Genomic DNA, 27403 nt, shown 5'->3' with positions numbered 1-27403 from the left:
TTTAAACAGCCTCAGTGGGACGATGATCTGATTCTCTGTCAGCTTTGGGAAAGCTGAACATGTGCCAGCACAGTATTAATTTTCGCTTGGAAAGAACATTTCTTGTGTTTGTTAGCGTCTGTCATGCATGTGGGCTTTTAAATCCTGCATATTTGTGGCTTCATACTGTTCAAACAACAACACAAATCCATCTAAATACAGCAGAAAATCTGGCTCTTATCCACTTAGCGGTAGCATCTGTAGACTGTCCTAAGGTGATGTGGCCTTTATAGAACCCTGTATCACTGCATTTAAAATGTTATACAGACTGTGTCCAGAGACGTGGCAGAGCTCATGTTTCAAACCACAGAGTTTCTTTGCCTTTTATTTCTGAGCCTCTGGAACCAGTTGAGCCCGCACAGCCAGCGCAGGAAGGCCTGGAGGTACTCCTTAATGCTCCAAGACTCATCATCATCATCATCATCCGTCTCCTGCGACAGCGGTGCAACAAACAGCAGCATCCAACATTAGCATGTTAGCACTGATGCTTCTGATGAAGCAGACGTGGTCAAAATGATCCAATATGACATATCTGGCCCAGATGCAGATAAACCATCATACTGCCACCACCATGCTTTATAGATGGGAGAAGGACCTTGTCCCATCAGCACAGTGCTTCTCTTTAAGCCAATCAGATGCCATTATTTACATAAAACATGGCCAAGATGATTCACACATTTGTACCACTCACAGATATGTAATACCGGATCCATTTCCTGAAGAAATGAAATGTCTCATTTCTTTTCTCAGTTCTTTTCCCTCTACTTTCTTTGACAATCTGTCGATATTTATGCAGGGATTCTCGACCATTCACTTTCCATCACTGCTAGGGACACCATTAACTAGAATCTGCGAGTTAGAAACTCTCAGCACAGTTTTCTTATTTTATTTAACACTTTAATCAATCGTTCTGCTGCATGACATGAATATATTTTTACCTAAAAAAGTCAAAGCACCTGCCTCACTCAGTAACAGTGGATCGTGCAGACGCACAGTGAAGCAGCATCATGTGTCATACAGCGCTGAGTGATTGTAAGTGACACCTGTCACTTCACATTTACCCGTCCTGCAAATCGTCAAACGTCAGCAGGCTGGATTTCAATGGAGATTTTAAGCAAACACGTACTTATTGATACTTTAAAGAGAAAACATCACAAATGGTCGGATCGCCTGTCATTAAGCTTCAGGCTGGATCAAAGAAAGTTTCAAAGAAAAGCATCTGTGAACAGTCAGCAGCTTCTCTTTGAAAACTCAGCTACTGATGCAGCTCAGGATTTGTGTATCATGCATCCATCCTCTGAACCTGCTTCGCCCTGCAGTAGTGCAGCTATCTACAGGTGAGAGGCGGGGTCCACCCTGGACAGGTCACCAGTCCATTGTAGGACACAGACAAACAACCACTCACACTCATATCTATGGGCAATTTTATGTGACCAATTAACCAATTAAGCACATCTTTAGAAGCTGGGAGGAAGCCGGAGTACCTGGAGAAACCCCACACAGGGAGAACGTGCAAACCCCAGGAACCAGTGCTCACCAGTGCACCGTGCCACCCCTGCATGTAACCTTTGGTGTATCTGTAACTGTGTTGTATGGCATTCTGTGGATTGTGTATCTGTAAGTATCATAAACCTTTTTTCTCCAACAATCATAGAGACAAAGGACAAATCCCATTAATTGTTTATAAAGATGCTGAAGGCCAAAAAAAGTCATCCCTGCTGCACAGGGAGCTGTGGCTGAACTCTCCTGGACTTTGAATGAAGACGTAACTAATCCAACATGTTTTTGCACCTGTTGAGCATTTCACAGACATGCTGTGTGTATGCATGCACAGCTGATATTTAATATGTGTTCTGTGTCATATCTAAATGCTGTGTTGTTGTATTACAGCTCCTACCTGTGAAGCGATGTACTTCTCCAGAGGACTCTCCATCCGGCCCATGTTCAGCATGGCTGTGTTGGTTCGCTGCTCCGCTGGTGACTCCTCGCTCAGCAGTAACTTGCCTTTGAAGTTGTGGACCACACACACCACCTATGAGCACAAATATGATAAATGAAAGTGGAGCTGCAGTGTGTGTGTGTGTGTAACTGAATTTAAAGGACTGATAGTGAATCCAGGGTGGCTGCTGGGATTATAAGAGAGGAGTAAGTGGGTCACATACAGTATGTGTGTGTTGACTTTTTCCTGAGGGTCTTGTAGCTATGATGGATGTAGCTGTTGCATGAGCTCCTCTAATAAGGCGCAGAATGTGGCTTTGAGGTGCAAAATGAAATAACCAATTTCAAGTTGGCTGAGCCGCAGAGATACGCAGGAAGTCTGATGATTTCAGCTGGGTGAAACCTGATGAAATGAGCTGGTGATATCAGTGTTTTTCTAATCACAGGGAGTTTTGGACAAAAGATAATGTAAGAGGTTGTACAAATAAGGGCAGAAGATAAAGGAAGACACAGTGATGAATGTGGGCTATTAATCTGCCTGAGCTCCCACTTCCTGTTTTTTACTACTATTAGCAAAGCCCATTTATAAATGTAATTCCCAGCTCCTAAAACCACATTGTTATGCAACACAAACCATCTACAGACTCTTTAAAGGCTTCATTGCTCCCAGTATATCAGCTGTCTCTCCTGGAGATAATTTGTACATATAAAATAGCATCCTAACCCTCAGGAGGAGAGGAGAGGAGAGGAGAGAGGGGAGAAAAGCAGATGAGAAATGTGGGTAAAAGAAGAGATTATCTTCTGCTGCTGGAAACATGCTGGATCTGGGGCCTACTCATCATCACCCCACAGCTGTGAGGGGAAGACAAGCCTTGATATATAGAATTTCATGGAAGAATGTGGCCTATATACAAAGCAAGTACAGCCACACAGCTACCACAGCACAATTAGGAGTGCATGAAGCTCCATCATGCTGCCATGCAGAGACTCTGTGACCCTGCTGGTCCACTCCTGCACTGGGCTGACTTTGTCTTTGTATTTACTTCATTACTCACTGATTTAGATCCAGAGAAGAAAAGAAATTCATACATAAATTGGGTTGTTCACACCTCTCTTTAAACCCCAACAAAAGAGGGAAGATCCCATTAGTTATTTAAAAATGTCTGGTACAAATGGGTCTCACCAGGAAAGTGGCGATGGCGGTGCCGATGATAAACCCAGCGATGACGTCTGACCAGTGGTTGCGGTACTCAGCCACCCGGTTCAGACCGGTGAGGAAGGCCAGACACATGAGCCCGAGAGACAGCACCGGTTTGGCCAGACGAGTGCCCTTCGCCTGCACCGTGCACGTCACGTACATCTGCCGGAGAGGAGAGACACCAGAATTAGATCAGCGAGGAGGACTCTGATTCTGCTCCAGTCCACATCGACTTGACCGGCACACAGAGGAAAAAGGATCGCCTGTGTTCTCGACATCATCACAAAGAGTGACCATTAAATCACTGAATATCAACTTGTGCAGAAATGACACTTTTAAGTAGAAATAAAAATGGTCAAAAAGCAAAATAAGTCTGGGAGTGTCAGCGAACTCAGTTTCAAAGCTGTTTTCAAGTAGAAAAGTTTTTCCCTTAAAAATGTTCTGCTGACAGTAAAACGCTGGAATCTGACATTATTTCAGTCTCACTTTCAAAAATATTCAGAGTTTTCTTTCCTGTGCTTCTAATGTTTTATTAAAAGCTCCGTGGTGAAGTGCTACCAGACAGCTGTGACTGCCTGTAAATATGAGCCGATATGGTAAGTCGCTCCTCGAGGGGCTCCTTCTATTTTCTCCCCTATGTTTAGAGGAGTGCTGGCAGGTCTGCCACTGGAACTACAGAATGAAAAACATAAAAAAAACAGAAGCAGAAAGGAGCAGATAGGAAGTCACAGACAGAACAGGGAGGAAGAGGCAGATGATGATGATGGCCAAAGGGTGAGAAACACAGTGAGGTGACAAACAGAGTGAAGAGGGGAAGGACGACGAAAAGAGTGACAGGAAGTACGACTGCAGCAGGTGAAGTGTTCAACAGTATTCACTGACAACCTTTTGACTCATAACATCTGCATACTGTTTACAAAATAATATGCCACCAATAAATGAAGGAATCTCTACAGCTGTGTCCCAGCTGGGGGGAGAGAGAACAGCCCAGACACCCCCATCACCGCCCGCCTGTCCTGGACAACAAACATCACAGCAGTGATCAAACAGGCCTGACCGAGCTTACGCTTTCCGAGTACACTCATAAAGAACAACCTGAGTGAGAAGCTGCTGGCATCCACCATCAAGAGCATCGTGACGCTCTGCTTTCGGGTGGTCAGCAGCAGTTAGAAAGGATCTCCAGAAAAATACAAAAATGACATTTTACCAGTCGCCACGAGACCGAGCTCAAAAGCTAGAAATAAAAACATTTGGAAAAAATAAATAAATACATACATAAGTAAGTGCATGTTAATTTATTTATAGCCAAATAATATATATATATATATATATCTATGGCTAAAACGACCTTCCATACCATGGAAGGCCCCTCTTACAGCAGCACAGTGCGGGTGATGTCGCTCTGACTGGCCACCTTCTCCCATTGCTCCTCTGTTTCGGTTCAGATGTGTCCACAGCAGGAGCTTTTAGCAGTGGACAGGGATCAGCATGGGGACGCCCTGACTGCTCTGCAGCTGCACAACAAACTGTAAAGGTCTCTGTGTCCTGACACCTTTCCATCAGAACCAGCACGAACTGTTTCTGCAGTTTGAGCTGAATAAGACTACACAGACCAGCCATCAATTTAACATCGGCTTTGAGGAGAAAATGTTCTTACATATCCTATGTATATGACACATAGTGAATCATTAGGATATCAGCAACTGGTAGACAAGGATATTTTAGGGCCAAATATATATTTCTTTAGTTGTGTTGATCTTGTATGGCAGCTGTCTGCACACATAATTCAAATAAAATGTAAATGTTTGTTAAAATATGTTGAAAAAGGAAGTACTTCTCCACATCTGTCCTTATAGAGACAGACAGAGAGAGAGAGAGAGATACAACCCATACTCATCCAACCCTCTGGGCCTCAGTCAAGCTGCTGTAAATAATTTTTACCACAAAGGCCTGCTGACAACACAATGTAAAACCACATGATTCTTAATCTTTATGTCAATAATCAGTCTGTCACTATCAGCTCACACTGTTCAGAAATCCTTCCCTACATGCATCATATTCATGCTTCTCTTCTATGTTGTATAAAACAGCAACGAACATCCATGAATAAGAAACATCCACCTCACACCATGTGTGTCAGGATCTTGACAGCCAATGTTGTACTGAGTGAGTTAATGTGACTTTCCACATATTAATATGAAATGCAGCAACATCATGATACCACCACCATGCTTCATAACTGGGATAAAGTTCTCATACACTCATACATCATTTTAACACAATGTTTTGGCTGGGAGAAGTTTGGTGCCACAGAAGTCGAAGGAGTGCACAAACAATCCCTGTGCTGGGTCACTTGGAATGGAAATGGAATTTGATGATGTCTTATCTTTTTCATGTTGCCGCTTGGCTTTGTTTCGCTCGGCTGGGGTTACAATGACAAACAAAACTTGAACCTGGCATCGTCTTACCCATGATGCATCGTTCTTGTCAACGCGAGGCTGATTTTGCAGTCAAAGCCTCCATATCTTTTCACAGGCGCACTCCGTTATTTCAACAACACTCACTGATGTGAACTTTTAGTCCTTTAAACCCCAGGGCTGTTTTTTTTAATTTCCACCTGATAAAACATCTTTTAATGAAACAGCTGCAGAACTGTAAGGCAAAAAGAAACAACCGGGGGCTCTATGAAGAAGACTAACTTGGGAGGATTTTTATTTTATTAATACAAGAAGTGGCGACCACACTGGAGCTATGGCTTGAACAACCATGTGACACATGCATGTTAATATCCAATCTGGCCTTGATTCAGTGCCATGGTATCGACCTTGGAGGAGATGGAGGGCTGCAGAAAGAGAAACAGACATAGAGTATGTAGAGCAGAGGAAGCCTGTCTATGTTTGGCTGTAATCACTAATCTATTATGTGGAGGCAGCAGACAGCCTCAAAGGGCTTAATTGTGTTTTTCATTAGAGTGCACATCTCCTCCAAGGCCAGATCAAATGTTTCTATTTCTCTCACTGCAATTCATTTATTCTCCAGGACTTAGAAATATCATGTTTTTTCCACATTTGGGGTAAACTGGCTGCACATCAGAGAGGGGTTTTATGCATAGGCTATATATAGTTCTCCTCCATTAACAGAATGATGCACTGTTTGCATTTTCAAAGCTACGAATTAACACATCCCACTCAAACACACAGTCAAAGTAATGGTCCACATTTGTTGAACTTATTTCCTGATATATGGCATTCAGTTCCTGCACATCATCTAAGTATGTGATATATGTCATGACAGCAGGCTTCATTGACATGACGCACATTAAGTCTACTGCCACCATATTGGGCAGCTCTATTGTGTACATTGTAAACCAAAATATAATTGTGTGGTTTAAATGAGAAGTTTTGAGAAGGGAAAGCATTTCAGCACAAGAACCTTATCCCATCATTATCAAGCATGGTGGTGGTAGTATCATGTTTTGGGCCCGTTTTGCTGCATCTGGCTTGCCACCATTGATGGAATAATGATGAATGATAAAACCTCAAACACACAAACGTTTCTACAAAAGAATGGTTAGTTAAAGGTAGGGTAGAAGATTTTGAAAACTCAGTGAGAGTCAGCCAGATTTCGAAAGTAAACACACGCCTCTTTCTCTCGGAGCTCCCCCCCAGCCACGCCTCCAATCACATGGACGCGCATCACCTGAAGACGAGCTGCGGTCTGTGACTTCGGCCACAGGATTGGCTGATGTTTTTAGTGTTTTATAGCTTCCACAGATTCATATTCTTCGTTTTAATGAGAAACTGCCGAACTAATTGGTTGCTATCGGATTGTAGAGAGAAGTTACACTAATTTAACACAAAGTGCATCAGAATTAAATCTTCTACCCTACCTTTAAGTCGCTATCCTGACCTAAATCTAACTGAAAAGGACTCTCAGATATATAATGTTGGATCATGTTCCTAAATAAATAAATAAATAAATGACCACATCTAATATTATTGTTTCACTTGTTTGATTGGCTAGAGTCACCAACATTTAAAACCACAATGCTGCAGCCAAATATACAGAAGTTATAAAACAAACATGTATAGATATTTGATTAAAAAACATTTTCTCCCTCTGATGTTGAACAGAACAGCTACCAGCTCAAACTGGTGTGCATGGATGTGGCCGTCCTTCCCTGGGTCAAGGTGATTTCTTCCCGAGAGTTACTGTGGCCTGTGTGAGCTGTCACATACTATCAATTTTGTACTTAGATGTACAGATCCTGCTGGTTGACCTCTCACACACATATATACAGTATAAAAATACTCCATACTGTGAACACCCATCCTCGGTGGGATCTCGTTTGACCTGCTCTTCCTCAGGTCAACTTGATTTGTCTTAACAGCCCTCGCCAGTGTTTCATAGCCGGGTGTGTGCTCTAACCTATATTTCCTATTTAATGTCAAACATTAGCAGCTGTTGGCATGCTCACTACATCAGAGGGCTGTCAGCTAAATGGAGGGCACGACATGAAAAATTCAGCTTCATCCTCTGCTCGATGCTGCTTCAGACATCAATCTCCCTGACTTGCCAAGTTCAAGTGGCGTCCTGTGGTGTTACTGAAGTGTCCTGATCAGACAGCGGAGCTGTGGAGCCAGCAGCACTGCCATGACAGAAGCTTTTATTGTATCTTATATATTTCATGTGCAGCGATATGATATTATCAGCCCAGCTCCGGTTTCCATAAGAGTCCACGCTAGGTGTCCTGTTGTTCGTTTGGCTTATCCAGACTGAGAGTTGTCAGCTGAGAATCTGGGCTACATTTAATGTCCCCTGCCTTGACTACATGCCCCAGACTTATTCTATGCAATGCCACAAGTTGTAGTCTCATGCTTCTGCAAAATAACTTGTGAATATAATGTGTTTCTATCCATATATTGGACAGTCACTGCAGCATAAATATGAAATAAAACCACGCAAGAACTTCAATGTCTTGGAGCAACCGATGGACTGCTGCTGTTAGCTGTAGCTAAAATAAAAGAACCTTGCAGTGTAAATTCTGGCCAAAACATTAAATTCAGATTCTCCCTCACATTAGCATTTGAATGGGGGTAATTACAGCCTCATTCTGATAAATCCTCGGGTTCAGCGGATGTTGGATAGCTGCTTTGGCCCTGGCATTGCTGTAATGATCAAGACAATGAGAGTTTGAAGAGGGGTAATCATCATCTCCTCGGAGCTTCAGGGTTGTGAGTTTGTGTGTGTTTGTGTGTGTGTGTGTGTGTACAATGGCCCTTGCTAAATGACCTCAATAACAGAGGCAATCTGCTCTCGCCATTGTGCAGGGAGTCACTGATGGTCCAAAGCCCAGCATCCATCGCTCATGGGCACATGGGCAAACACTGGCTCTCTGACACAGAAAACTCTGAAACCATCAGTAAGAATCAGAGCCTTTCTGGACGGCTTTCATATGTGTGCTTTGAATCATACACTGTGGGGCAGATCATTCGATTAGCTGCCTCTGTTCTTGTGCGGACTTTGTGTATGTTCCATTAAAAATATACAGACTGTAAGGACATTTAAAACAAAAAGAGTCTTAACAGTTAATTAGACCTTTATTTACTATTTTCACTTTTACAGTGTCTACAGACTTTAACCGCAGACACCCTGCTGAATGTTTGTCATGTGGCTGTTGGTCACATGTGAGTCCATCATGGCTAAATTATTAATATATAACACCTTACACTAGTAGTGTAAGGTGAAGGCAGCACAGTGGTGCTTTGGTTAGCGCTGTCGCCTCACAGTCAGAAGGCTCCTGCTGTACTTGCCTGGGGCCTTTCTGCTGTGGAGTTCTCCTCATGCCTGCAAGGGTTTCTCTGGGTTCCTCCCACTTTCCAAAGACATGCACGTTAGATTAATTGGAAATTCTAAATTGGCCATAACTGATCGTTTGTCTCTGATAGACTGGTGGCCTATCCAGGGTGTACCCCGCCTCTCACCAGTTGGTAGCTGGAATATGTTTTAGGGATGTGTGTATCGATTCTTTAATATCGATACTTCGATACCCGCTAGTCAAAATTTTGTACTCGATGCTTTAAAAGAAATAGCGATACCACTGTCCTAATGCGAAACGTGCAATTTCTTTCCACCTCTGAGAGTTTATGCATTAAATGTATGCGTGACAACTAGCCCGAGTGTATCTGAGATGGTCTTGCGTGTCACATGATCACGGCAGCCTATCAGATGTCAAGCACTGCATCCTCACTTGATTGCTCAGAGTTTAGTGGTACAGCAGGAGCATGGATGGCAGAGAAAGAAAACGAAGCATAGTGTCGTGTTATTTTTCACTCGTGATGAAAGGTAACACCACGTGTGTTCTGCCTGCAATAAAGTGGTGCCACATAGCAGCAACTCAAACTGTTGGTATCGCCCATCCCTAATATGTTTCAGCCCATGTAAAGGATGAAGCAGGTTAGGAAAATAGATAATAGACAAGCTTAGGGAACTGTATGTCAACTGTTGTGTTTTCAGTGACTATTTTAAAATGTATATTGATCTTAAAAAATGCAATCATTTGAAATCCACTACCAACAGTTGCCTGCCCTGTATGATGATTGTAAATATTGACAAGTCCTAAACCCAGACAACAGAAAAACGTTGCACTTATGTCACATCCTCCAAGGGGAAAGTACACCGGATAATGAAACTCACATACTATATCTTGCTTCAATAATGAACTGCTTCAAATGAGTTTGGCTAGAAAAAGCCATTGAACAGTGACCTATTTGGAGCTTTGTTCCAAGCGCTGTCTTCCTGTGAGACTTGTCACTGCAACATGTTTTGAATTCACAGGAAGTTAGAGGAGTTCCTTCACACAGCTACAGTTTGCTTTGTGTTTCTGAATTATAATGGGCATCTTTTTCCAAATCTCTGGAAACCTCATTTATAAAGATGTGGTGTTGACTTTATATATATATATATATATTTCTTATTTTATAAATAAATATATATATATAAAGTCAACACCACGTCTTTATAAATGAGGCAACGTCTATATATCAACAGTTAAAAAACTGATATTAGTGTCTATAAAAAGTTCAGACTTGGAATGTTCGGCGTACCTGAGGACAAATCTTGACACCAGAGTGTATTTCAATTTTATGCTAGCACCTTTGCTTCACAGTTTCTTGGAACAACACTTCAATAATCTTCCCTCTTTGCCACCAGGAACATTTCTTACAAAGAGCTTTCCACTCCCATCATCAATTTCAATTTTACAGCCTGCTACCTCAGTTCTAATATTAGAAAGCTCATCATTAAAATCAAATGTGGAGTAACATTTTCTTCTTTTTACCATTTACATCCATGGTCTAAATTCTTTTCCAAACCAGTCTTAAGGCCCCTGTGTTCCGCTCCCGCCTCCCCTCCTCCAAGGTCCTTTCTGTGCAGTAATCTTCCACAGTTCCCCTCCAGCCAGGCTCAGATGGGATATATGAAAACATCCATCCGCACAAATGAATTCTGGGAGGCGTCTCTGACACTATCTGTGATCTATAACTGGACTCTGATTCCCACTGTGTCACACACACATCGAGTGGGAAATTAATCAGGGAGTTAAATGCAATGATCTTATTAGAGATCACAGGGATTAGATGCGAAGGCACGTACAGTGTTCTGAAGCACTGCCCTCTGACAATGGGGGGGGGGGGGCACAACGGTAACGAAGGCAGCTTCTAATTCACAATCTCACGTCCAGTCAGCATTGGGACAGAACAAACAGCCTTTTTTTCTTTTGCTTCCAGTTCACCTGGACAACAGGAGAACTGAGCATGTAAGTTCCATCCCTCCAGGAGCATCTAGGTATGACCTCCACAAGTCCATCTGGGAAGCCAAGAGAGACTACATGGAAAAGATGGAGTCTTCCTACCACAGCCCTGACCTGAGGAGTCTGTTAAGTGGATCACACAGTGGTTAGGAAAGCTCGGTCTAAGAAGACGAAGGAATTCGTTATGCACACCTGATGTACCATAGAAACCAGGTGCACCATGGAGAACCTGCTGACTGGCTGCATCAGAGTAGTAATGAAACTGCATGTAACTGGAAACAGCTGCTGTGGCTACAACTGCTATGGTAGATGTTAACTAATCCAAGTGTTGGACTATATCCTTAAATGATTATCTATATATAAAATTAATGAGCTGAGTTTTTGTAAAAAAAAAAAAAAGAGGAAAAGAAATCTTAGCTTTAACAATGTGCCTGCACCATGTGGATCAGCTATTTATTGTGTGCAGAAATATGTCAAACCTTTAAAGGAGAAGAAAACGGAGGATGGTCTGACTGATTGGCAGCTGTGCAAAAATCAGAGCCATAATCTGAGTGATAATTACTGTGACACCTATTTGATCTTCTGCGACCTGTGGTTGTTTTTATTCACCCAAACATTTAAACCTGTTGGTTCACATACACACAGACAGCCATTACAAGCAGGTTCAAGGTATTACTTCTAAGTTAGTAAGATTAGAAGACTTGTATCTAAATACAGAGCGTGAACCTGGAGATAATCAGCTTAGCTTAGCATAAAGACCATTAGCAGCGTAAAAGAACTAGCTACAAGCTCCTGTCACATAAATGTTTATTTACTGTAAAAAATATTTATATATATTAAAAATGAAAGTAGAGCTTTGCATGGGATCATGCGCGGGACTATTAGCAACCAGCACCTGGCCTGTCTCTAGCAGCTAAAAGGTGATCAGAAGAGGTCAGGAACAGGTCCGGGGTTCAGTCAGGGTAAATAGGGCAACTCATTTAGACACACCCAGTCATCCCAGTCACACAGCAGGTAGAGTAAACGGTAACTCACAGCCAGGTAGAGAGCAGCGTAGACACTGAGTGCAGCCTCCTTGGAGGGAAAGGACTTGCGGGCACGCAGGATGTCGTCCTGGTTCCCCGTGCAGGCCTCCTGGTGGCTGATGTAGCGCAGGGCCTGCTGGCAGCCCAGCGCTGTGTAGTTTGGCTTACAGACCGTCAGGAAGTAGGGAGCCAGGTTCCCTGTCACCACCTGACCTGCGTTGACAAAGATGTCAACGGTGAAGAGGCCGAAGGTGTAAACTCCTGGGAAGAAAGAAGAAGATGGGACAGATCATTAGTGGCAGCACAGGTGGTGTCAAGACGGCAGCTAATTAAAAGTATTGAGCTGTACGTGTGGAAACAGGTTCACATCCAGAGTTTTTCATCCGGAGTTTATATGAGGACAGTTTATTCTCCTTGAATGAAGAGAATTAGAGAGTTGCATTTAGGGTTGCTTGTACTTTGAGCATTCCTACACTGGCAGGTTTCTTCAAGTGTGTTCTGACAGACAATGAGCAGTAAGTGCTGCTCTGTTTACTGGCCAGCAAAGACGTGATTGGACATGGAGAAATCATCTTTCTACAGTGTGCCGGGACAACACATTCTCACACTCTTCTCATCATGTAGTTATCATCACTTATATCAGGAACTGATCTCACCCACAAGAGTTCAACTAGAGGCCACAACAAAGTCAGTGGGAGGCAGATAGGCTGGATGAGGTACACTAGAATAACAGTCGATGGGTAACACATAGTCACACTTGACATGCATAAAAGTCCACATAAGGAGGCGAAGGGGTGGATGGTGGCTTCCACCTATAGGAAGCTGGGGCTCACTTTCGGTTAGGATTCATTATTTAAAGATCACGGCTTGGGTTAAAACTGACCCTGTCCCAATATTATATACAATATATGGCAAAGGTCTCCTAGCTGCAACAAGCTTTTCTACCATTTAGTGTTCAAGTCTGATGCCGTTCAAGACCACAGGAGGGTGCCAGTAATTTCAGTTGCCTGAAAATCATCTTCTTATTGATTTATTTTTCCTTATAACTGAAGTGAAGTGTTCAATATAAGCCGCTGACTAACTGACTCCTTCCTAACATTGTGTAGGAGTAGTGCTATTGTGGTAAGTTTAGTAAAAACTTCTAGCTAATGTCAACAGTGTCAGTTGCCACGGTAACTTGTTAAACTGTAGGAGCAGCATTTGATTTCTTCGATAATTAAACTGCTCACAGTACACATCAGCACAGCTTCATCAGCAGCCAACGCAGATCTTCATCAGTCAGACTATGAATCAGAGCCTCATAAGTAAAACATGTCTTATCTGTTTGATCTATGTTTTCATTTTAAGTTGGAGTTACCTGCAATAACATAATAAAATAAAAAACATAAAATAACATAAAATATTTTAAATATTTAGCTTTTTTTAATCACATTTAGAACTGACACTGTTCTGTTAAAACGATGGATGACATTTGAAAGGATCCGTTCAGCACATAACAGAAACATGTGAGTCAGTGTGAGTTCACACTGCAGCTCTGCCCAAAAAAGGCACATCATGCTGGGACATCGCAAAGATTTCTGTCAAACAAGAAGACGTCATAATTCACATAAATAAATCATTCTGTAACTTGTACTTTCAGTGTGAATGATGAAAAGCAGATGAGAGCTGCTCATCTCACAGCAGAGCCCGGGTCTTCATCCACACTGCGTGATGGTGCACAAAGCCGGCCTTCTGTCTGCTGAGGCACCTCATCACCAGGAGCACAATCCCCTGCTGCTCACCCAGACCAAACACACAAACACTTTTACAGTCCGTTCTTACAGCTCTTAACTAAACCAGCCAGGCTTTACGTCTCAGTGACTGAAGGGCTTTAACAGGAATAATTGCTTCCCTCCTACAAGAGCCCGGCCCTCTGTCACACTAAATTACCAAACAGGCGTTAAGTCAGACAACTCTCACACACACAGAGTGCTGTTCAGCACAAACACACACATTTCCAGGATGTGCTGTTTGGATTCTGTGGCAGGTACTTAATATGGGGTTCCTAGGACTTTGCGGGCTGTAGGGTCCCTTTATGCTGAGAGTGTCCAGGATTAAGTTTAGATCTGTTCATGGCAGGTGTTGGACATCCTTTCTCTATGACTTCGAGTCATAGCCACGGGAAGTAGGGCATCCAACATCCCAGTTTTTTTGCAGATGATGGTGTTCTGAATGGTTTGTAGGCCAGTGTGATGCAGCTAGAAAGAAGATCAGCACCCCCATGTGAGCAGTTTAAGTGTCTTGAGGTCTTGTTTGCGACTTGAAAAGAAACGGGTAGATCGTCTTTAGGCTGACTGCAGAAATCAATTTTCTCCAGGGAGGCAGGGCTAATTCTTTAGAGTGGGTGAGCAGTTTGAAAATCTGGAAGGGGTTGAAAATGCTTCTGCACATTGAGATGAGCCAGCTGAGGGGGGCAAGAGCAGCCATCTTGCTACAAACCAACCTAGGAGGCGGTTGGAGGGCTTAGATCTTCGGAGTAGCCTGGGAGCATTTGGGGATCCCTGAGTAGAATCTAAAGGACGTTACAGAAGACACAGAGGTCTGAGTGTCTCTGCCCTCTGATGGATTAAATGGTCTGGGAAATGAAGGAATGGATGGATGTTTCCGGTGGCCATAATGCCGCAGAGAGGAGTGGTGTGAGCCTCCAGATGCTGACAGGTCCATTTCTTAACAAGCATCAAATAGATTTTGTCAAACATCGAGTGACTCAGCTGCCATGCTGCTCATCATTCCGATAAATGTCCCACTTTCACCGGCACGAATGTGTAAATGTGGGCGCTCTATCTAGCTTTACGGATGACTTACACTCGCTAACCAACTCCTCCATCACACACACACACACACAGGCGCACACACACCCTGTCTGCGTTTGGGAGCACAGAGCGAGGCGGTCAAAATTGCTTATTAGGGCAGAAACCAAATTCAGTTTGCCTGCTTCAAACAATGCCATGATCCCCTGCAGAGCTACTGTGCATGTGTTTTTGTACAGATGCTTATTGGGTGAATGTGATCCTCCGCCGTTTCTCCTGCGAAGCACCTTCTCTTTGATCTAAAGCCAGCGTCTCCAGAAAGCTGCAGTGCGATACAGTTTATCTCAAAGTTATCACAGTGCTCATACACAGCACATACAGGGTAGATGGAAGCCCTGAGAACACTGGGCAGGGCTGTCTTTGCAATGATACCAGTACTTAAAGCCTGTTGATTGATCATTTGAGTAACTGTCCATCCACATCCATAGCTCCAATTATGCTGGCTCAGATGCTGCAAAGATGTGCTTCCTGCGTAGAAACCTGGGGTGATGTTCATGGATGATCCTGGTCTAAATTCATCAAGGCATGTTTGAGATTTGGGGACGGGACAGACAAACGACTCAGCTGGCTCTCATTTCTGAAACCCGGTGTCAAAACCTGCAGTTCCCCACACAGCCTCTGGGGGCCGGCCAGAGAAGTGAGTAAATCCTATAGTTCCCCATTGTTAAAAAAAGAAAGCAGAGAATATCAAGCCTCTAATATGCAGTTCAGGTCACAGTGAGTATTGGTTAATGTCCACTGTTCCGCCCATCATTATTCAACGTCCTCATATCGGCCAATAACAATGTCCTTCAGACTTTTTGGACTCAGCAGAGAATGCCTGTTTTACAGGCCCATTTTTACAACTACAAAAAGGGCACATTTTGCCTGTACTGGAATAAAACATGTAAGGTTGAATCATCTGCACTGAATTATTAAAAGACTGAATCTTGGATTTATTCTGTCTGCTGCTGTATTTCTAGCTGTTCCCAGAGTTCACACTGTATGCTGTTACATAATGTCCCATTATATATCATGTGCTCATTTTAGGAGCACAAACTGATGAATACAGGACACGAGGTAAAACCAGCCTTAAAGTAGAGAGTAAAATTAGGCAAAAGATTCAAATACAGCAATAAAACTAAACAAGATGGAGTGAAATGTAATTTACATAAATTAAAATTATCATCTAACAAGGAACTTGTTAGATGATAATTTATTGAAAAAAGAATTCAATAAGCTTGGCGCCTAATTTAATGAAGCATGAACTGGCTTTTTCTTCTTTGTGCAATCTGAAACCAACAATGAGTTGGCTATGTACCTGGGCCTTCCTTGAGGAACACCAAACATAACTCGTGGTTTTAAAACATATGGGCTGTGACAGAAATCACCTCCTAGTCACTATACATGGTTCTATAACGTGTCCTCACCATTACATAGTGCTGTCTGAATGAGTAGTGGGAATGTTTAGATCCAGAATGCATCATGAAAGTACTGTACAGCCGATGGTCACTACATTAGCAATATCTACCATCATGCATTGCACGGAAGTTAAATAGTAGGGAGTGAGTGGGTGCATATACAGTGTAGGGAGTGAGTGGGTGGTCATTTATTGTGTGCACGGTTGTAATACTAAGACCAAAACTGTGACCCTATTGGCATAAGTAATCGTCTTCAGCTCACTGAGGACTTTGTTAAGGGCCCTCTCAGTTTGGGCTGATTTAAAAGAATTATATTACCTGAAATAAAAAGTGGGGCAACAATGCCTGAAAAGTGCCACTTCATTAATGTTTCAGTCTGCTAACAGCAGGCTGTCAACATTACATTTTAATCAGCATTTAATCTTTTAAAACGTGTTTGGCTAAAGTGCAATAAAATCACACAAATAGTCTGAAAACCTCTCTGAGGATTTCGGCTCTTTGTGTTTCCTTCAGTGCTTTCTTTTGTAGCGTGCCAGTATATGTGTTTTACAACCGCACCATTGTGAGAACAGCCATTTCCCCTCTTTACAATTCAGACTGCTGATAAGCTTCGCCAGTAGGCATCATTAAGGCAATTACCCTTCCAGTACTGATATGAATGAATTAGCGCAGAGTTCTTTCTCACTGGCAACAATAAGAAAGGAGAGGGACGTGAACACCACTGACACTTTACTGCAGCAGGAGCCAGCCAAAAATAAAACAATGAAAGATCAGAGTAAGAATGAAGAACATGAGTTCGGTGTTTAAATACCACCATCCTGAGACTTAAACGTCACACTATCAGGCTCAAACAACATCTTACAATGGCTGCAATGAGTTTATGTTAAACTGCCACTTGAGTCTGCTATTCTTGGCTGTAGTAACAATGCATGATATTTGAAAATGACAAGAAGATGAGCTCTACTGAAGGAGGATGGAGAGGAGTGCCCCTTCATCGTTATTATTTTTGGTATTTTAGTGGTGTTTTAATGTTGAGATAAATTACCACAGTCCCAGACAAGACCCAACCCAAGAACTTGGGTGCAACATCAGGAAGGAATGTACCCCCGTACAGCACGGTACAAACAGGTCAAACATGGTAGATAATACTATTTCTATAAAGTCAGTTACCAGCATCGCAAGCAGAGTATTGACAGCATTTACATTGCTGCCCAACAGAAGGGAACTTGTCCATGAGGTCCCATGGAGTCATGAAAGGATCTCCAACAATCCCAGTTTCCTTTAAAACATACACTTTGTCCCAGTTCATTCTTGGAAGATTCCAATTTTGCTTTTTGAAATCTCCATTAAATGCAGAAGACAAAGTTGTCCTTGGTAATGAACAGTGGCTCAGGTGGATCCTTCATGCTCAACATATCACTTCATTATTTGCAAAACAACGACTGGATTTTTTTTTTACATAGAGAATGTAATTGAAGTACTAGGAATAAACAGGAAGTCTTTCATAAACCAGACCCTCCATTTTAACAACCACTGGTGTAGCACTTGAAAGCTCCAGAGGCTGCATCCATTGATAGACACAGCTATAACCTGGATGACTCATCCAATGAACTCAAAGTTGGAATTTAGTCCACAGAATACAGCAGCAGCAACGAAAGAGCAAAACCTTTTTTTAAAAAAAATGAAGATAATCATCTTGAGAGACAACTTTCAAAACATGTTGAAAGAATGCTGATGGTGAAGAGCAACCTTGGGAGGGAGGTCAGACCCAACCAGAGGAACAGGGCGGGTGTTTGTGTGCAGAGTGGAATCAGACTGTCAGAGCAGAAACGTGTTGCTTTCAGCAGGCAGACACTTTAACATCAGTGACGCTGCAGTCTCCAGGGATGTTACTCCAGAGGAGTGTGACATAGATTTTAAAATGTTAATGCTGAGAGGTGGGAAGAGAAAAGAACACAGGGCCTTTATGCAGTGCTGTTGATCGTTAATTACAAAGGCTGCTCTTGGAGCTGTTGTTAGTGCAGTGACTTACATATTCATCAACACTTTGACAGCAGAACTATCCACCTTCCTTCTTTTAATCCTTGTGTCAGCTGTGATCAGAATTCTGTTCAACTATTATGGTTTCCCTGCAGTAACACAAATCTTTTTTGCTTGAAGTTATTATTTGTCTACAGTGGAGGAAGACAGGAAGGAAGAGGAGAAGATATGCAGCAGTAGTAGAGCCTGTGCCACAGTGAGGACTACAGACTTTTTCATGAAGCATAATCTTGATCACAGAAGCCCCCTGTCCGTTGTAGGGTAGCCTGGACTGTTGTTTATGTTTGTGCTACTGGAGTTTTCCCCAAGGGACTGTTTCCAGAAAATTGACCTACTTGGTGCATAGATAATTCTGAGCTACCCTGAAAACTGGCTAGGGTCTGACACTGATTGATTTAACTCAACACAGCAGCTACTTTTAAAACTAAAGGTAAGCAAGAAAAAGACTCAGACTCAACAACAACTGATCCCAAAAAAGGCTTCATATGCTGCCTACACTATCCCTTACACCCAAGCAAAAAGACAAGACTTGTCGCCTTCTTGACCATCTGAGCTGACCACACAGGTCCCTGACTCCAATAATCTTGGAGGAGGTCCTAATGACAATGATGTCATGGATAGTCCTCTAACCCAACAAACAAAGACATGGAACATACAAATGATTATACATTAACAAATAAAAACACAAACGCTAAATGGACTGCTAAGGCAGCTGTTGCATGTGTTGTGCAACATCTAGATGGGCAGTTGGTGGGTATACCTATAGCTACCTACTTGCTACTTAAAGATGTTCAGACAAAAAAAAATCAATCAATATATCTTCCAGGCTGTTGCATCCCAGCTCGGCTAGGGAAAGCAAGGTGTTTAATGACTGGTTACAGACTCAAGCCTCTCAGGCATACGCACACAAGGTAAGAACGAAGGCACTCGGGTGGACAGCATACCACAGCGCAGCCGCCTCGAAGGGACGCCGGCGTTGTGGTTAAAAGTCCAGACGTCTTCAACCCAGCTGTTGCTCATCTAATTACACCGGGAATAACCATCGTCATGACGACAACGTATTGTCCACACAAACAGAGGGGTGCAAACTAAACCAGCACCCTCAAAATAATTAAAAGGCCTGGGGCCGTAACCCAGGTTCTGCAGAGAACTGTCGAGAATTGTCGTACTAGCTCACGTTAAAGGTTAATAAATCTGCTGTGCCACATGTTCCCAAAGGGCTAATCTCACACTTTTTAAAACATTTATTTTATATGGACTATTTTACATAATGCCACTTACAGAGTGGGCATGAACTTCTAAATCTGAAGTTCAAGCAAAGCCTTAAAAAGCATGAAGGTAAAAACCACACTGTGAGAGCGCCACGACCCTCGGCTGTGTTCTAAATTTAATCTTTCCCAAACAGCACGGCCCGGTGACTCATTATGCAAAGCAAAGCCAGGCCTGAGTGAAATGGGAGGCTCACAGCTGTAAATGCTAGCAACAAGCATGATGCACATGAAGAGGCACACTCAGGCGCAAAAATTCATACAGGAGGCACATTGCAAGCATGCACATGGAGCATGTCACGTGTCAGCACTTTCACACTCGGCCATTAGCAAAGAGGAGCAGGAAAGCAAGAGTAAGAAAGAATGCAGCAACAGTGCTGAACGAATTCCGCCTGTGCATGCAGCTGAACACAAAGAGGTGATGCTGATCCGTAAGTCTGCTCCATTGTATTGTTCTGACACAAGATGCCTGTTGGAAAAGGAAGATCAGAACCTAAGGACAGAATGACTGACAAGAAGCATTAGCACCATGTGACGGTTAATGAAACGTATGATGCTGAAAAGGAATGTTAATTTTTGTACTAATAACTCTTCCATGATATATTCTGTCTTCTATCTCTCTTTCCTACCATCAAGCAAATCAATGACTGGAAACCACATAAGACTGCTCACTGCCTGGAGATGAAAGATGAAGACACCAGCTACAGCCAAGGCTATCAATCCAAAGGACCATTGTGCCAAAAGCCAAACGCGCTCACACACATGCACTTTTTAAACCCAGTCTGACAGTCATTCTGTGTGCCCACAGTTCTTCATCACACGCTGAGGCCTGAGGTAAGAGTGCAATAAAATAACAGACGTTTATCAGAAACGGGTTTGTTTCCCAGAGTGGAGTCCTGCACGTAAAGTGCAATGCACCCAAGAAAACACGTTTGAACGACCACTAGAAACATTCTCCAGAGTTCCAACAGTTGTAATGAATAAATCCATTGATGTCCCTCTAAGAATCCTTGGTAAGGAAGAATGGTATCTGCAGACTTAGGCTGCTAAACATGACGAGTTTACAAACCCCATCAAATGATTTGGAGGGGCAGAAGCATTTTCACACACCTCCTATTACAACCTTAAAAAACAGTATAACATTATTTTCTTGTAAATAATGTTCACACTGTTTTCTTTACCTTCAGAGATCTATGTACAGTATGCTGATTGCCTGTATATTGCTGCAGTAACAGTGAAACATCCCTGCTTGGGATGAATAAAATACGTCTATTCTGTTCTAAAATAACTTGTTAATGTGTCAACCCTTATTTTCATGTCCTATTCATAAAGGGAAAGAAACTAAAGCATGTGAAGCTGTGCTGATAAAGGGTCAGGGGGTGCACTGGTCTATCAGAATCTATTCAACAGAACAAGCCGACTGACAACAAATGTATTCTTTGCCTGAATATCTCATGAAGAAGATAAAACTGCTTTCAGCCTGAGACGGGCAGTGATGTCACCTATGACACACAGCTGTTCATTTTCCCTTCTGCCTCCCCATCTGCTGGGATGTGATGTGTCACACTCGCTCATTTTACTGTATAATGCTTCCGTCCTCTGGTTTAGAAACAAGCACTGACTATTAACTATGACAAATGTATGGAGAAGGTGAAGAACTCAGATTGAAAACATTCCCAACTCTCCCAGATAAAGTGCTTAAACGGTTAATGGAAATGCCTATTCCACTAATACTCCTGGTTAAATGCAGCCATGCGTACTTAATGTGTCCTCTAACCATTTTCTGGAAAAGGTCAACAATGACGTAGCTGACTGTAAAAAAAAACAAACAAAAAAGCACACAGTGTATGGACAAACCTTTATGACCTTACAAATGCTTAATGAGATGGACAGGGAACCAGAAAAATCAGCAAACCTATATGTTGGCTGCTTGTCCATATACTTTTGTCCATATATGCAAATGTGCAATTTGAGGGAGGCCTGATTGAAAAAAGCTGGTCGTACAATTGTAAAATGTGTCCCTGTTCCATCTATCTATCCGAGCCTCGTTCCATCCTGGAAAGCTGCAGCTGCAGTGTTGCTTTGCCAGCAGGTGCAGTTTGAGCCCTAAGGGGGAGGCCACTTACTATATTTCTGCAGTATCCTTCAGCTCTTAAAACTACACACTAATGCCCTCTGATCTCACACACAGTCCCTCCACATATGTCAAATCAACTCAGAAAGCTTTTGGCTCCGAGACTTGATAAAGAGGAAAGCAGGAGCATCCAGGCTCAGCGGAGGAGACCTGAGTGCTCCCCTCCACCATAGTACAGCAGTCTGCGCTGGATTCATTCATCTGCGCTGGTTCACTGCACCAACAGGCCTGCCAAAAGTCGTTATCAACAGCCATGGATTAAACACACACACACACGTTGTATGTAATGGGATTTTCAGGTTGTTTATGTTAAAGACTACTTTGTAATTTAGAATAAATGCTGTTGCTAATGCTGTAAATAGAGGCTGACAGACCAACACAGAGCCATTAGCTCATGTTGGTAAAGAGAAGCAAATGCTGCAGTTTGCCTCAGTGAGCCGTGACACTTCAACAACATTTAACAGGTTGTCTTCATCTCACCAACACAGCATGCAATACTGTGTTACAAAATGGAATTGTAAAGGTTCAATAGGTCACCATATTAGTTGTGGTCAACCCTCTGGATTCTAAGTAGTGTGGCTTTTTAAAGGTTATATTTTGTGTGGGCTGCACAAAGACCTGTACCTCTATGGAAACAGCACAAACTAAGGCTTAGATTTGGTCAATGTTTTGACAGAACAGTGCTTTAGACTAGGGATGCACTAAAATGAACATTTGTGGCTGATGACAAGGTCACAGCGTCACTGTACATGGCGTGATTGCATCACACACCACTATTCGGCCTTGCTTTTTAACTCACAAAACCGAAGGCAGAATGTGGCTTTTGTTGCAATATGCGGCCAAATATATTCGGTTTGCAATAAAAGCCACATTCTGCCTTCAGTTTTCAAATTGAATATATTCGGTGCATCCTTACTTTACACACAATTTGCAGTCAGGTGACCAGCTGAGATATGATAATGATTTTGAACTGGCCTTAACATCACAGATTATGAGGACCCTGGAGGAGCCCGGATAATATGTGACCTTATAGTTTCATTTCTCATTTAACACCATCAGGCATCTTATACTAAAAACAAGTTAGAGGGGATGTGGTGGATGTTTTGTGACACTGTGGTGGCCACTAAACATTTTTATGCTGCAATGTGATTGTGAGGCCGATGCCCAAGAAATAAGAGTGTCTGGACAATCCGGTGAAAAAAAGCCAGCTCACTGCTCAGCAGGAGACTGGACTCATTAAAAACTGTGGTGGAGAGGGCAACAAACTAAATGCTATAATGGGCAATATCAGAAACCCGTTCCACAGCCTGCTGGCTGGGCAGAGAAGCAGCAGTGGTTCAGGGGACCCTTTGTCCCCACTGCTATAAGTCTTTGTGACACCGCCTGATCTCTGACACATTTCTGACTTCCTATTGTTTCTTCTTTGTTCATTTCCAAAATGGCCGTAAGCGTCCCCTCAGAGAACATCACATCTGCCATTTGGGCAAAGACCACAAGGATGACCCAGGATCACAGCAGGCCTGGGATCCCCCAGGAGGAAGCTGCTAGAGCAACCACTTGCAACCACAACCCTGGATGGATGGATGGATGGATGGATGGATAGGTGGATTGATGGGTGGATGGATAGGTGGATGGATGGATGGATGATGGATGGATGATGGATGGATGGATGGATGGATGGATGGATGGATGGATGGATGGATGGATGGATGGATAGGTGGATGGATGGGTGGATGGATGGATGGGTGGATGATATAACAAAACAGCTTGATCATCCAAACAGGCGTGCTTCATTAACAAATGTCTCCCAATGTTCTTTGTACCACTGCTGCAGAGACACAAAGGAACTGTGCAGCTTTGGCCTCCTTGGCTGCTTTGCAGGGAAAAGCTGACTACAATGTGAAGTCGCCCCGCTGCACTCTTTAAAACTGACATCAATTAACACTGAGGTATAAGCCTTATTCTGATACAACACTGTACCAGTGTATAATACATGATAACCAATCCCAATGAGTCTCTTAGGGATAAAAGGAGCTTTAGCCTGCAATGAGAGGCCCGTTAACATTAACAAGCAGCGTGAATGGCATGCAGGATGTGTAAATGTGAGGCTAAAGCCGGGCCACCAAGTGGATTCCCCCTCAGGGATCTAGGTAATAATCCTCTTCTGCAGTCTTATCTCCTGCTCTCACTTAAGTATGAGAGAGAGGAAGAGGAGAGGCCAAGGCTCAGCTGCAATGTCTGACACACGGTGTGTGTTTCACCAGAGAGCAGGATTCTTTTTCTCCTTTATTCGCCTGCATTTCTTTGCACATGCTGTACTATAGCTACTGGAAGAAAATAAACTGAAGAACAGTGACAGAGATATAATGACGCTCTGAGGTGGTGCTCATACTCAGATGTGTGTGTGAACAATTAAGTTGTTTCAAACCAAAAAGGAAAGTGGATATTTTCAACACATGCTGTACATGGTGAACACACAGTCACATAGAATGCATCAGTGGACACAGCATGTGTGTTTCAAGAGTTCAGTGGAAACAAACCTGCCTAATGTGTGAAAAAACGTTGCTGCTGTGATTACCCGACTAAACACGGTGAACAGGAGGTTCAGAAGGAAAAATGAGGCACACATCTACAGAGGAGACTAACATCTCAGCGAAGTGTTTCCATACTGGTGCAGGAATCAAAGTAATCTTTGTAGTGAGTGGGATAATCACCACAATCATCAGTTTCACCCTGCCTCTGCTGGTTCACCTTCATCTCATCCTGGACCCATGGGATCTCCAGGTAGCAACATAAAGGCATGGATCCATCCTGCCTTGTGTCAGTGCTTCAGGCTGCTGCCTCTGCTCTGTTGGGGTAGTTACTCCCTGTACAAATGGTCTCCCCAGTCAGTTTTGCTCAGTATTATTTTAAATGTGGTTAATGGGGAGATACACATCACGGATGTACAGACAACCAAACCGGCAGCAATGTGTGATGCTAACATGCCAACGTGGAGACAAACTCTTTGAGGAATGCAGCACTTTGCTCAAACTATGATATCAAGAATTAATGCAGATTTAAAGGAAGAACATATCCAACTTAGTACTAGCAAGGTGTCCCCATCCCTGACAGCATGAGCACTTTTAGTATGCACAACAGTCCAACTGCTTTAGATAATTACACATTAACCAGTTACTGTTGTCTTGATGTATAAAATATTCATCCTGTAGCTCCTGCTGGATAAAGAGTTTTCTCCACACACCATTTTAAAGTGGCAAAGTTTCTCCCACACTCACAGAAAACAGCCGTACAGAGCGCACAAGTCTGAGACTTACCGAGAAAGCGGAAGGTCCTGCGCACCAGCGGGTTGAGGTAACAGCAGTCCCCTGTGGCCACTGTCTTCTCGGACCTGTCGAACTCTTTGGACGTGTACTGGACCAGGAACATAACGGTCTCTGTAATTGTAATCTGAAACAGGGGACACAGACACAGAGTAAATAGTACACAGATGTTGGTGACAGTTTATTTGTTAGCACGATATGTTGGCGGCGCCATTTTCTCACACTGGCAGAGACCATGTGACTGCTTTAGCCGTGGGCTGCATCTGTACAGACACAGCTGTGGAATTCACAGAAACATATGGGTGAGGGGAGATCAGCTCACAAGACTAAGAGAGAGGGAGGTGTGCATGTGGTCACATATGCTGATGCACTTTCTATGCACCACATATTACATGCTACAGCTTGGCTGTGCAGGCTCAAGGGTATTCATCGAACTCTTTTGGGGTTAATTTGGTCAGTAAATGTCAGCTAATGATATTAAGCAACTCCAGATCCACGCAGTGAAGCTAGTTAAGCATCTCAGTCTTGCGAACTAGTAGAATTTAAACACTGATTTTCATTCAGTTTTGTGGTTATTTAGCTGTAGAAACGTCTTGTATGTACAGTCATTTATTTGATCAAAAATATCCAACCATATTCTCCTGATGATACTGTTATCATGAAACTCATTTTGTTGCCTTTTATGATCAGAGTTAGGTAGGTGTTAAACAGGACCTAGAATAAGGTCTTGGGGAACTCCACATGTAAGTTCTGTATAGAACAGAAGAGTTGCCTGCATAGAATTAGCCCCAGGAGAATACAATGCTGCAATGCTGTTATCCACTATGACAGTGGTTTGTCAATGCTAACATTAAAGAGCAAGCTATACTTAGCCAAACACACTGTATATTTTAGCATTGTAACCAACAAGCTAGCCAATTCAGTGGCCACATCGGCCACTGCTGGTGTGGACTGCTTGCTGTGTAATAGACCTTGGACTGGACCTTGACTACAAACGTGCGCCCCTTTTGTACTGTTGCCCTGTGGTACTGCCTAACTGTGTACCGAACACTGATCTGAATTAAATTCTATTTTTTTCTACAAACTGAATCAGTGTCCACATCTGAGTCCAAATCCACTCTCTAACCCTGACACTTCCACAGTCACACAGTCAGAATTTCCACAGCCAACACAAGTGTAAACATCTATTGTGTAGCACTTCAGTCCTGCAGAATGAGAATCTGGTTAAGGTTTTAACCCTTCATCTGTTTTGTGTGTCTGTGTTACCAAGATCAGAGTAGTGTCAACATGTGACAGCTGCTGCACTTTGCTGCCAACCGCTCCACAGCTTGCCAGCCATATTACAGCAGCTACTGTTCTCCATCAGGCTGCAGCCACCAGCCACTTCACACATAATGACAACCACCAGTACAACAGTCAGTGCAGCGCCAGCAGCTCCAACACCAAAACTGTTCTTTTTTTTTTTACCAGAGCCAAAGTCCAGCTCGAGCATCTCCAGTGTATTTCAATATTGCTTCTTTTTAGTCATGACTTGAGCTTGAAGATAACATCACAGGCTGTGTTTGGATTGTGTTTCACTTCAATGTTCTTCTGCTGGAACTGAAGGCTCAAAGTGAAACAAACAACACAAAACACAGAAGCTGACTGCAAAAAAAAAAAAAACGCAGCAACTTCCAGGGTCGAGATATAAGGGGAAAAAAAGCCACTCTAAACTAAGACTTGTGGAAGAAACTCAGACTACTGTAAATAAAAGGTCAGACTTCAGAGGAGAAAAAGATCAAAATTCAGTCTCGAAATTCAGAGAAAATTCTGGCCTTCTGGTTCGATGGGTTTTTATGTTTTGCTGCGGGTTAAAAACATCTTTAGATATTTGAGCCAGTCACATTCAATCAAGCCTGATGTGAAGTACAACATCACACATACGCAGCTTCAAAACACAGCATGAGGTTAGTGTGAAACGAAAGTGTGACACTGGCGAGGGCAGCTTCTCTTTACATCACATTGTGTGTAGGTTGTTTTAAGGCAGGGGTTTAGACTTTCTGTATGTTAACACTCCGCTCTGACCCTTTACATCCTGACTCATTTTCCTCTCTGCTGCTGCAGCTGCAGGAACAACACAACTCTGATTTATAATACAGCAACTAAATAACCCTGAAAAGCAAACATTCACAGAAATGATCCATCAAACCCAACATATTGTACCTTATATGGGATGCATGTTTTGACCAGCAGGTTTGGTGGACTGACCATGCCTTCGAATAAAGGACCGGGCAGTAAATGTGCAGCACAGAGTGAGAGTTGATGAACTGAGAGCAGATGTGTCTACAGGTCATTTCCTCGGAGCTGTGCAGAAACAGAGCCACATGGGCCTATTCGACA

At 42.9% G+C, this 27403-nt stretch overlaps 1 protein-coding gene across 3 annotated transcripts in view; it reads right to left on the bottom strand.

Moving 5' to 3' along the window:
* Positions 1-27403, bottom strand: part of LOC114453254 (phospholipid phosphatase-related protein type 5-like) — a 58730-nt gene that overhangs the window by 2525 nt on the left and 28802 nt on the right. For all 3 annotated transcript variants that reach the window (XM_028433055.1, XM_028433056.1, XM_028433058.1), the window contains 4 exons: positions 25019-25151; positions 12021-12271; positions 3161-3337; positions 1937-2071 (listed from right to left, as the gene is read on the bottom strand). In XM_028433055.1, the coding sequence (XP_028288856.1) occupies positions 1937-2071; positions 3161-3337; positions 12021-12271; positions 25019-25151 (696 nt within the window). The remainder of the gene's footprint in view (positions 1-1936; positions 2072-3160; positions 3338-12020; positions 12272-25018; positions 25152-27403) is intronic.

The sequence above is a fragment of the Parambassis ranga genome, chromosome 20, assembly GCF_900634625.1.
Source record: "Parambassis ranga chromosome 20, fParRan2.1, whole genome shotgun sequence".
Lineage (NCBI taxonomy): Eukaryota > Metazoa > Chordata > Actinopteri > Ambassidae > Parambassis > Parambassis ranga.
Note: the sequence above shows the minus strand (reverse complement) of the source record. Positions and strands in the feature narration are given on the sequence as shown.